This window comes from Sebastes umbrosus, chromosome 10 (genome assembly GCF_015220745.1).
Source record: "Sebastes umbrosus isolate fSebUmb1 chromosome 10, fSebUmb1.pri, whole genome shotgun sequence".
NCBI classification, from domain to species: Eukaryota; Metazoa; Chordata; class Actinopteri; order Perciformes; family Sebastidae; genus Sebastes; species Sebastes umbrosus.
The window spans coordinates 17,092,229-17,104,736 of record NC_051278.1 but is presented as its reverse complement, the minus strand read 5'-3'; the positions used below and the strand labels follow the sequence as shown (position 1 = coordinate 17,104,736).

At 38.5% G+C, this 12,508-nt stretch overlaps 1 protein-coding gene across 20 annotated transcripts in view; it reads left to right on the top strand.

Annotated features, from left to right (window-relative positions):
* Window positions 1–12,508, top strand: part of dst (dystonin) — a 121,861-nt gene that overhangs the window by 16,911 nt on the left and 92,442 nt on the right. For all 20 annotated transcript variants that reach the window (XM_037782656.1, XM_037782666.1, XM_037782659.1 and 17 more), the window contains one exon: window positions 10,756–10,817. In XM_037782656.1, the coding sequence (XP_037638584.1) occupies window positions 10,756–10,817 (62 nt within the window). The remainder of the gene's footprint in view (window positions 1–10,755; window positions 10,818–12,508) is intronic.

The following is a 12,508-nucleotide window of genomic DNA, read 5'->3' as shown; positions in this document are numbered from 1 at the left end:
CATTAAAGAAATTAGTGGCGTTAAAACGAATTTGCGTTATTATTGCGCCAACTTTGACAACCCTACTTTTTATACATTTTTGTCCACTGGTCTAAAAAAAGACTACTACAAAAAGTAAAATTTTAAATTTAAATAACCCTAACCCTAACCCTAACCCATAAAATTGATTAAATACATGTACTAGTAGCTAAATCTAAATTTGTGAAAGTACACTGCAGCTCATGAGTAGTAGTAGTAGTCACTAGTCACCCAAAAATCTGTTTCTATTCAGTGACACTGACATTAAAACATTCATAAGGCTTATTTCCTGAATGTAATATGATAAAAGTATAAGTTCAGTCTTTCTGTGAATGTCAACTGACTCATAGACATGATATACAACCTATTGACTGATTTAATGTCTTTAAGGAGAATCACGTTAAGATGACAGCCATCTGCAGCACAGAGCCAGTCTTTAGGATGCCAGCTCTGTATTAGCTGTGCTTTCTAGGAGGGCGTGGTCTGTCTGTGAATCACTGCGGTCTATTATGACTTGATCTTTCGTTACGAAAAAGATATCTGTAGATACATTAAGGAAACATATCTATAATTGTTAAAATCAACCTTCTTACTCTTTCATTATCTTGCATTATCAAACCCAGCGCAGACAAGTGAGAGAGCGTTGTGTTTTTTGCACAGTCACTGCCTTTGTCCATCCTCCTGGGCCGTGCCCAGCCCAACCCCTCTGCTCTATGTCGACAGCCCACTCATCACATTCAAACGGCCCAGTGGCCCACACACACACAGCCTGCTGCCTCTATGGAGACTGTCTGTTGCCGTACAAAAGACACTTTGTTTTTAGGGGAGCAGCATCCAAGTTCCAGAGACTTGTTCATGTGTCAAGTTGATGGCAGTAGTGACACTCCTTTTTTCTGTCTTTTCATTGAACGTGTCAAGGAGCTGCACTTTGAAAGTGGTCTCTACCCAACAAACTCAGCCCACAGATACACATTCAGTTGGCCATTGTAGCCTCCAAAAACGGAGCACTAATCCACTAATTTATATTGTTCACAAACAATAGGAACAGGCTTCATAGGTTTCAATTAATATATTTAAACTTAGTTTTTAAGATCAGTTAATCATGGTAAAAAGGAATACACATACATATTACATCCAGTATATACACGAATTGGCCAACCAATCATTTTCCACTGTAATTAATCATTTTCTTATTTAAAGCAAGTGGCATTTTATTTTTTTTTCAACTCCATACTAGGAGATTATCAGAAAAAAAAGCTTGACACATTATGTATTTCATAGCTGAACAATTGGAACTAATCTATTTAAACTAACATGCAGTAGATGTGGTTTAGAAAAAATATGAACAAATATGATTTAGCGAGTATAATCGCCAGGCTATCTCATTATCAAGGGTCATTTCACAGCTACCACGGCCATAATCCTGAGTGCTAAGTGCTAATGGCTAATTAAGTGCATTAGATTTTTGGATCGGTGTCCGACTCCAGCTCAGCTTCGTGCTCTATAAATTTCCCAATATCATCTAGCAGCTGCTTGTGGTTTCACTTTACAGGTTTCACCCACACTAGATGATTTCTCAGATCAGTATGTCAGTTTGTACGTATTAAATGGTTGCTTTGCTGTTACTGTCCATCAGTTTGACAAGAAAATGTTAAAAAATGAAAAGCTACAGTAAATACACAGTGTAATATACTGTATGTACTTATGTTAAAACATAATATTGTTGTCGTGGCCAAGCCCTTCATTGATCTAATCAATAGACTTCATTTAAAATGGGCAGTGTAATCCAAACCAGCAGAGCTCTCAGAAAGCTTTTTACTGCTCCATCCGTCTTTAGCTGCAGAAATATGTCTTTAATCATTAGTCTTACATTTATCATTTAGAGATATACGTGCATGTTCTTCTCTATTTGATTCATACATTGCTGAAATATAACTTTAATGCAGTCCCATGCAGTTGCATTATATAAGTGTGAGGCCTGCTCACTGTTGTATCTCTAAATGTTGTATTTATACGTCGTCATGGTGATGGGAAGACCAGCATGAGGCTGAACCTCATTCCACACAGCTTTGCTTAGCTCCTCTTACATGAGATCATCCTGTGCGTCTCTTTCCAACCCCTGACTCATTGCTCCGTAGCCTCTCCTCTCTCTCCTCTCTCTCTCTCTCCGGCAGCACCACCCTTCCTCGCTCGATGCAGCAGATGCTGGGAAGCGATCCCAGGCTAGAAGTAGGAAACAGATTTCTCCGCTGTCTCATTGGTGGCCAGGAAATGAGTAGTTCCATCTGCTTTTCTTTTGTTGACTCTGAGGCCTAACATTTTAAAAGCATTGCTATACTCTCATGAATAGCGGGATATCAGCTGCGACTTGTAAAAAGAGAGATCAGAGAGAGAGTGTAGTGTGAAGATACAGGCGGGGGACAGAATGGGGAGAAACAAAACGATTGCAAATGCTTTCATACAGAGTCCCTAAATGGTTTGATGAATATGAAAATGATGTGAATCACATACTACAGCCTTCACCATCTCTGAATCCACACCCAGTTGAACACACACAGCGCTCTCCACCACCGTCATCAAAACAGTAACAGGGAATATCTTTCAGACAAATTTCAGAGACTTTTTTTTGTCAGAAATCTACTTGCCCAAAGTTAATTTTTACTTGCCCCTGTACAAATAGTTACATTTTTTTAGTGGTTATCAAATAACAACAAAGACCAAAGTTAATTGTCATGTTTAATCTTTATTTAAGTAAATTAATCTGGAGTTTCGCCCACATCCTCTAACGTCACCCAACTAAACTCCTGTTTCCAGGATAATTGAAATGCTCGCTTGCGTTTCAGCTCATAAACTTTTTCTTTACCCGCCGCCAATTTCTTGTGAGTGCCCGATCAGTATTGCGCATGTGCGACTCTCAACAGAGATTAGAAGGAAGTGAAATGGCTCACTTTTTAGCTACTTCCATCATCAGCTCCGGAAAAAAACCCAATCTGTTTATTTCTTTTTTTAGAGTTGGTAGATTTACTAGCCTGACGTGGCTTTTTACTTTGCCTGAGCAAACGGGCAATCCTTATTGTTGAGCCCTGTCAAGGAGTACTGAAGCGGTTCTGGTAGCCCAGCACCTTATTAAAACACTTACTTTTGGGTTTGGCTCAAACTACTCTCAAATCAGTGTTTAGTGACTAAGATGTTTCTGAATTGAAGATGATTCCATTTTGATATCTTAACTGGGCTGGTCAAGAAAAGCTTCGTCTGAAAACTGCATTCTCAAAGCGGCCTGTCTTTAGTAGTTGTTAGATCTTATGCAGATGTTAGAGAGTGGAACAACTCCAAAATAATACATCATGACTAAAAAATGTAACTTTATCTAGGACGATATTGGAGAAAACATCATAAACCTTTATTTTTTTATATATTTAAAGTGGGTATCTATTAAGTTTTTGTGTGTTTTTTTGTACTTTGGCAGTGTTCAGCAATCATTAGTGTTGTGTTTTTTTTTTCAAAACAGAAATCTGTTGATGTTGAATCACAGATCACTGAGAATTTACAGAGGATTACCTTTAAGTGTTGATGAGGATTATCCATAATCTGAGTGAGAGTCTGGGGAGGAAAACAAGATTTCCTCACATGCACAAATACTCACTCATATGTGGCAGTAGCAGCTGTTGCACATATGCAGGCTTGTATTGGAGTGTGAGCAACTGTGTGTGTGTGTGTGTGTTCATGATTGTAAGTATGTATCATGTCCCATTAGCTGCCATTAATACTTCCTCCTCTCCTCTTCGTGACTTCCCTGAGTGCCTTTGTAGTGATAGCTTCGTGCCTGAGGGCACTTTGCCAGCTTCACCTTCATCCTCCATTTGCTCTTCATCGAGGGTGAAACAATAATTCAACTTCACAAGTAGTTAATTTGAGTATTACATCATAACAACAGATGTCAGTAATAGTTATGATTCAGAAGACACCTCTTGATTGATACTGTCCCTCTTGTAGATAATCATAATCTCTGCACATATGCTCAGACACTGTAGCCTTTGTCTTGGCTTCTTCTTTGCTTTGTCTTAAGTCTGGAGACTAAAGACTGACTGGAAAGGCTGCTTTGAAGGCTTGGCAACCTGTTTCAGTGACATATTTCAGACACTGCCCTGCCCGTACTGAGTAGACTGACTCTAGTATTCTCACTTACAAAGAATGACAAAAATGCACCTGTAAGTATCCCCCCCTTATCATCACACTTGTATTGTTTACCACCAAACCGGATACCATGTTTACGAAGTCTATTAAAAGGCAATGGAAGAAGAAGAAGCCATATTGAGCTGAGTCATCATTTAGTGGGCGTCTTTTTACAAAATATAACTTGTGTTCTATATGAAAAGGGTTTGCGACACATCAGAATTTAGGTCTAGATCCACTTTTAGGTGCTATTGATAACATTGATAACTCTCAGCCACTAGATGTCACATTCTCCCTCCCCTCCATTGCATTCACTTCACAACAAGTTGTTGCCAGGCACTTGCCATTAAACTTGATCTTAAAACCTTAAAAAAGCCATTTATCCATTTTTTTTCCCCACACTAACTGACGACCCAGAGATACCACGTGATACCATCGTTGTTTTACTATTGGCTCACAAACCTTGTTAGAAGTGGGAACCAAATGTCAGATATCTTCCACAGAGATAAACAAAACATTCATTTTGGACCCGTCAACATTTTAAAAATAATTAATTCACACTTTTTTTAGGAAAAGACATACTTTTATTCGGCACCTTTCTAAAAACTCTGCTGGTGTATTACTTTAAAAAAAATATTCGTCCACATACAAATTTGATCAATATAACCTTTAACAAAATACATTTATTATACATATACTGGAGGATCGAGATTCTGTTTTGTATGTTGTTCATCCTGATGAAGTGTTACGTGGGTCTTCTTGAGTAAGCTTTGGGTGCGAAATTTCATTTTGGATGCTTTTTATATTGCATATTTGTGAGCAGGATCAGACATTACACTGCTGTGCAGGAGACTCACTTGGTTTTAGTGACTCATGTCCTGTCAAAGTGACAATATGTTGACTTAGATCAAGTACACCCAAAGTTGTACCCCTGCATTTCAAAATCTCTACCAATGCCATGCAACAGACGACGTTGTACTCAAAACAAAGCTAAGGTGCATGCATGCCTTTGCTTTGTGAGCTGCTCGCTGTGACACAAGAGATGTGAAATGAAAGCTGTTTAGCAAGAATGTTTAGCGAGTCCTTGTCATTCATAGGCGGGAAGGTCGAGGGCTTTTCAGTTTAGTCTTTATGTCTGTTTGGATTTCCCTCCCTTATGAGGTCAAGAGGATTACTCAGGCTGGATTTTGATTGCAAGGACTTTTTGACTCTGCTCTGCTCAGAATATGAGGATATTTTAGGCATTCTGACGTAACAAGAGGCCAAAAGGTGTTATGGACCCCCTGTGCCAGGCATTGTTGGGAAAACAACAATTGATCCGATTTCCTGTTCAAAGTAGCTTGTAATCTAGTAATGAAGTGTGAAGTGCTGTACACTGTTGTTCTGCTGCTGGTTGCGTTTCTAAAAGATCTAGTTGTGTGTTGTGGAAAGCAGTTTGGTAACTAACATTTAGAAGCATTGTCCTAAATCTCTAGTTTTTGGTTATGTCAAATCAATCATATTTGTTGTATGTGAGGAAATGAAGGGAGTCACCTAGGTGGCACCGTTCATGTGGCCTGCAGTTGCAGCAGCAGCGTGGTTTAGGGTTGTAGCTATTTATAGCCATGCACATGTGCTTTGCTGAGGTCCACAAATAAGTGTCTCAGGAGCTCTGTGCTGTCTGTTTCAATGCTGTGGTGGACTCACTGGACTCAGACTGTAGACACACAACGTTTACTTTCATACAAAACTGTCTAGTGTGCGTCAGGATTTCCAGTGTTTGCTGTCATTGTTAAAAGAAACAATAGGCAATTGAGTGTTCCCATGTACTCTGCAGATAATTACAGAGGACTGTATAGTAAATAACAATTACTACTTAATTACTACCAGTTTAACTTCCTATCAAGGAGTACATTTTCACATCTTAAGGAGGCTTTAATGACAAAATGTTCTAGACAGCCCCAAGGTTTTAAATGTCAACAAGTCTCAAATGTAATATGAGAGAGAGAGGTGGTTAGTCAGGCTCTCGTGGTCCTTCAAACATCAACCCATTAAAGTCAAAGGTCACAAGCTGTTGGTTAACACATTTCTAAACTGTTCCCAAACCTCTGGTGGACATGAATCTGAATTTAAAGTGAGAATATTAACACATCACAAGACTATGTGTGTGTTATTCTTAAATTACTTTCTCGTGAAGTGCTCTCAATAAAATCATAAACTGTATGTAGCCCTACTTGTCGGCTTTTCACAGTATAAGCATATCATATATTTACTGTCATCAAGTGTGACATGATGTGTTAATGTTATTATCAGAGTATCGTACCGGAGCCGAACAAGTTGGTCACTGTTTAATTTGCATTTCAGTAGGGCTGCAACTAATGATAATTTTCATTGATTAATCTGCCGATTAATTTTTAGATTAATCGTTTGGTCTGTAAAATGTCAGAAAATAGTGAAAATTCCATCCCAGTATCTCAAAGTCCAAGATGATGTCTTTAAATGTCTTGTTTTATCAATTCAAAACCCAAAGATATTAAGTTTAATATGATATAAAACAGAGAAGAGCAGGAAATCTCCATATTTGAGGCTGAAAACGACATTTTCTGCCATTTTTGCATGAAAAATTTCTTTTGCGATGAATAGATTATAAAAATAGTTGGCGATTATTTTGACTAATGACTAATCATTGCAGCAGTTGCTGTTTAGTGACCATATCTTTGCTCCACACTTTTGCAGAGACTTCCTGAGACAGATTTAATACTGTAAAAAATAACTTTTTCCCTCAAACCTAAAAGAATTTAAACTAGACTTCAAATTCCACACTTGATTGTTAAGTAATGATAATGGCTGCTTTTTTAATTCAGGTCCTTTGTAGTGTTTTTGGGGTTAATTTTTGGTTATAGTTATGTGTGTTTTGTGTTAAACTTGCAGTTAACTGCCATAATTACCTTCACAGGGAGGTTATTTTGGCTCGCTGGTGAAACTGAATTGCTAATATGGTGTGTCTGTGTGAGAAATACATTTTATTAGGCATATGGAACAAAACATAATAAATAACATGTCTGCATGATGAGCTGTAGTATTATACTGTAGCAGTTTTACATTGCTAAGAAAATCAAATATGTGTGAAATGTATGAATGAGTGTATGATCATATTTGATCTGACACCATGTCATTGTTATTGGCTTGTTTTCCGTCTGATATCTGATCTTTACTACTGCTCTCATGTTATGAGGAACTAATGTGCGACTACTGTTTTAAAGTTCAATGTCTTTTGGACTGATATGAGCTCATGCCCACTTTTTATTCTCTTAAGATCCTCAAGAGGGCACCATACTATTAAACACACCCTCATCTTTTAGGCAGCACAGGTACAGAAATAACTTGTCTCATACTGTACCTGCTCCCAGGTTGAGTCTATTAAGTGGGCCTGTTATCTGTAATAATCTGTGCAGTATGTGTAGTACAGTATCCTCCCACTGACCGTGTCTGATAGCTGGTTGATGATGCCCTCTTTCAGCTAACCGGCCGTTGCTCTGAGCCAGAGAGTTTCCAGGAATACTCGGCCAATCTATATTAATGAGTTTCTCAGGAGAGGTTTATATATTATGCAGCAAAAAAGAGCTTAGATATGGACATTACAAACCATATTAGTGTCCTGCACTGCTTTATCCCTCTGTGATTCATCGGCAGTGACACAGCAGCGCTGTCAGACTACTTTCAGTATTTCTTTGGATTCTTTTGGTCGTTTTTTGTCAGACTCGGATGTGGTCGGGCTGATGTGTTGCTTCCTTTATGTGATGTTTTGCTTCATGTCAGGCCTTGATGTAGACGTGTAAGACCATCACACAAAATCATTGTCAGATCAACCCACTTTCCAATTCTCTGCAGCTTTTACACTCACACTATTTTTAGATGAACTAAATGTAGAAATCCACAGAGAGTGCAGTCACACAGGGCTCTTAAGGTACCCCTGTTATCCTGGAAATGCATGTTTCAGGCTTTACAGTATGTTTATTATGTCCTTTATTGTGACAGAGTTGCACATGCAAGAGGATATTACTGTTGTAAAACTTACATAGAATTAGGGTTTGGCTTTACTGAAGTCACATATCTTAGTACAGGAGTACTTTCATTTTCTGTTACTGCCTTATGTAACTAGTATGCGCAGAATAATAAGAAAACAAATCCACTAAAAACTCTGAGCTGATGTTGCTCGTCCTTTTTTGGTATTTTTCGTGTCGTATCATGAATGACGTTGATTGTTATTTGCCTGGTTGTGTCTCAGTTGTTTCTGCTGATGTAAACATTGTGGTGAGTCTTGGCAGCTGCACAATAGAGAGATGATTATCTGAAAGCTTTTGCACCTTTGAAAATTAAGGTCTATAGTTGGACATGTTGCTCAAGATATATTATTTTGCATTAATCAAGTGGTGCATGCTGTCATCAGAAATGATGGTACGTTGCTCTTAAATTGCAGCTTAAATAAACCGTCTGTTTTCTGGCATAGTAAATTGGAACCATCCGGAAACATGTTGAGGTTTTTTTTTATATAAGAAGCACTGATTTTTCTGTGGTTTTGAGTGCTGGTGCTATATAAACACTAAACTGAAAATAGTGAGCAGCTATGGAAAACCTGACGGGACTCGTTCTGGATGCTTGATGGGAAAGGGAGTCGCGGCTGCCCTAGAGGCTGGTAGGCAGGCAGGCAGACAAGAAGAGGGAGACTGTTACTGCTTCCTCAGTCGCTTATCCACATGGCATCCGTCTGCCCGAACCACGATCTTCTCGACAGCCCTCAGGATCTAGGCTACAGGATGAAGTACCTGCTTCAGGCCGAGAGGGAGCACAGAGCTCACCTGGTAACTCTAATGAGCTGCATGGGTCAGTATTTATCTTAATGCTTCCTCTTGTCATTTACTTGAAAGGTTAGTCGTGTCTGTGCTTGCTCATAACTAATAATAGGTGAGGTTTCCTTGAGCAAAACTTCTTTTGTAACTGAGGATTATTAAAGGGAGGGTGTTGTCTGTGTTGTTTGTCCTGTGGTCAAAGTTCAAGGAAGATCTTCCACAGTGTTGTTGTCACTAGCAGTTGAGTAAATGTGACCTAGCTGTCAGATAGTTGTTAATGTTATTGATTGTGCATGTGAGCGTTTTGGTGTTCAGCGAGGAGGATTTAGAGGAGTTGTGTCAGGCAGACTGGGAGACGTGGAAGCAGTGGAATGAGTCACAACTGTGGTCACTGGCCTGAATCCTGACGCTGGATAGAAGCCAGTCTTAAGGAAGAATACAGCAACAGAAAGCACAAGTTGTTCATAATGCTGACAAGAAAAAAGACATTTTTTTTTTCTTTACTACTAGAAATGTATTGATTTTGAAAAAAATTTACATAGTTTCCTTTTCCTTTTTAATTGCAACCATTTGCGTCCTGGTTTCACATACAGTATGTCACTGTGCTGCAGGAAGTCTGGTTGCTATGGGAAGCAAAAAAAACATAATGTGGTCACAAGCATGCAGGAGAGAGTGATGTCATTTCAGCCTCTGGGAAATGAAATCCTTCTTTTTAGCCACTGGGACTTTTGGTCTTCATATGTCCCTAGCAGGAAGCAAAAGATTAAGCTACAGAAATAAAGTGCTAAATGCAGAAAAGGACTGCTGTTTCCTCATTGGTCTCAGCTACCACTAAAATAAGGCTGTCAAAGTTAACGCCATGATAAGGCACATTTGTTTTAACGCCAGTAATTTCTTTAATGCATTTACGCAACTTGTGATTTTTAGGTTGTAGCGGGCTCAGTTTTAAAGCTAGAGTGAAGATACTGGTATCATATGAAACTAGAAAACCTAAAGAACACTGTCATACTAGCTTGTTGCTAAGGAGAATAAATAACGCTCCAGCCTTTTGCTAAATTTTGGCAAGGAAAACCTGGCATGGCCATTTTCAAAGGGGTCCCTTGACCTCTGACCTCAAGATATATGAATGAAAATGGGTTCTCTGGGTACCCACGAGTCTCCCCTTTACTGACAAGCCCACTTTATGATAATCACATGCAGTTTGGGGCAAGTCATAGTCAAGTCAGCACACTGACACACTGACAGCTGCTGTTGCCTGTTGGACTTGAGTTTGCCATGTTATGATTTGAGCATATTTTTATGGTAAATGCAGTACCTGTGAGGGTTTCTGGACAATATTTGTCATTGTTTTGTGTTGTTAACTGATTTCCAATAATAAATATGAACATACATTTGCATAAAGCAAGCATATTTGCCCACTCCTATGTTGATAAGAGTATTAAATACTTAACAAATCTCCCTTTAAGGTACATTTTGAACAGATAAAAATGTGCAATTAAATTGTGATTAATTGTGATTAACTATGGACAATCATGCAATTAAATAGTTGAATCGCTTGACAGCCCTACACTAAACATAATAGATTACATAACAGGCGTATACAAAGCAGAATTAGGCTTGTCTAATGATGACCTTCTTCAAAAGAGATTTGTGTTGCCCAAACACCTAAACGGTTATTGATTTATAATGTGGAAACATTCACATGATGCATTTTCTTTTTTTCTCTTTTCCTCAGATGAAAGAGACAGAGTGCAGAAGAAGACCTTTACAAAATGGATAAACCAGCATCTGATGAAGGTAAGAACTAATGTGTGATACTAGGTCAAATTTAGTATTTCTGTATGTGAAAACTAATTTCATTCATTGTCCCCATGGAAACTATATTCATTAATACAAAGGTGAAATTCCAACAATCAGCAAACCACTTTCCTCCAAAATAAACACTCCATTAGAGAAGTGTTGGCAGTAATAACAATTACCACTCTGCATGTTAGGTCCCAACATGCTGACATTCCTCCCCAGATGTTATTAAAGCCGGCCAAAAGTAATTTAACATGACATGTGCTGTTGCTCTGCTGCAGTAACAGCTTGTCAGGAATTTAAATCTAAACGCTAAACACTTTAGCAGACAGACAAGCACCGGCAAGTCTCATCTAATATGTCTTTGTAAAAATGAATCACTACATGGCAGTCATGTGTGATGTTGTTACACTTTCATGCAGGGTTCATGCATCAGTGCTAATCACTGCTATCACTAAAGGTCACACTCATTTCTGTTAAGTAAGACATTAACATGTAATCGTGTGATATTTAAATTAAGGGGAATTCAGTCATTCATTTACTTCACTATCATTAAAGTGCTTGTACATTGGTACTGATATAGAGGCATTGGTTGATGCCATGAATCCTGTAAATTGGGTATCTTTCAGGGAGCAAGATAAGATTGAGCAGCATCAAATATGGCCGAACTAACAGAAACATTTAAGACCTAATAATTCTCAAAAATAAATAAAATCAGTGACCAAATGAGCAACAAAGTCCATATTTTCCCATAAGCTTACTCAGAATGTCCATTCTTGCAAATGAAGCACCATGTGACAGTAAATTTACTGGAAAACAAACAAATAAACTAATATTTAATGTTGTCACTCAAGCAAGAATTGTATCCTCTGGTCTTTGCAAGTTGATTTCATACCATATTGATATAAATAGGTAGGAAATCAAAAACTAATTGTATGCTTTTGAAAACGGACAGCAGTGGTGTGAAGCATATGCAATTTTTTAGCCACACTGTGTCTATGGATGGTAGTATATCTCAACAACTAACTGCTGACTCTGGTGATGCCTTTAGCCTCAGCAGCAGGTCAGGAGTCTTCACTTATCCAGTGAAATATCTCAACATCAACTGGATGGATTGGCCCAACACATTGTGCAGACCATCATGGTTACAGATGCTGAATCTTCTACGTCAGGAGACTTTGATGATCCCCTGACTTTTCCTCTAACGTCACCATGAGGTTGATAGTTGTGGTTTTTAGTGACAGTTGTCTCAACAACTATTGGATGGACTGCCTTGACATTTGGTGCACACATTTATGTCCCCCTCAAGATGAGTCGTAATAACTTTGGTGATCCCTTGACTTTTCATCGAGCACTATCATCACTTCAAAGTTTTAATTTGTCCAATACTTTGGTTTATGACAAAATACCTGCAAAACTATAGGGACTTCCCATCAGCCTCAGCTGTACTTATGTTTAGTGTGTTAATTAGCAAATGTTAGCTTGTTAACACACTAAACTAAGATGGTGAACATGGTAAACATTATACCTGCTAAACATCTGCATTAGCAGGTTTAAACAAAACCTCTGGTCTGGTCCTTTAGATGGTAACATTGCTGGTAACATCTCTTTATGGCTTCTACACCCTTACCTCATGCTTTTACTATTACATGACATGGTGGGCCACTCTTTTCCCCCCAATCATGTTG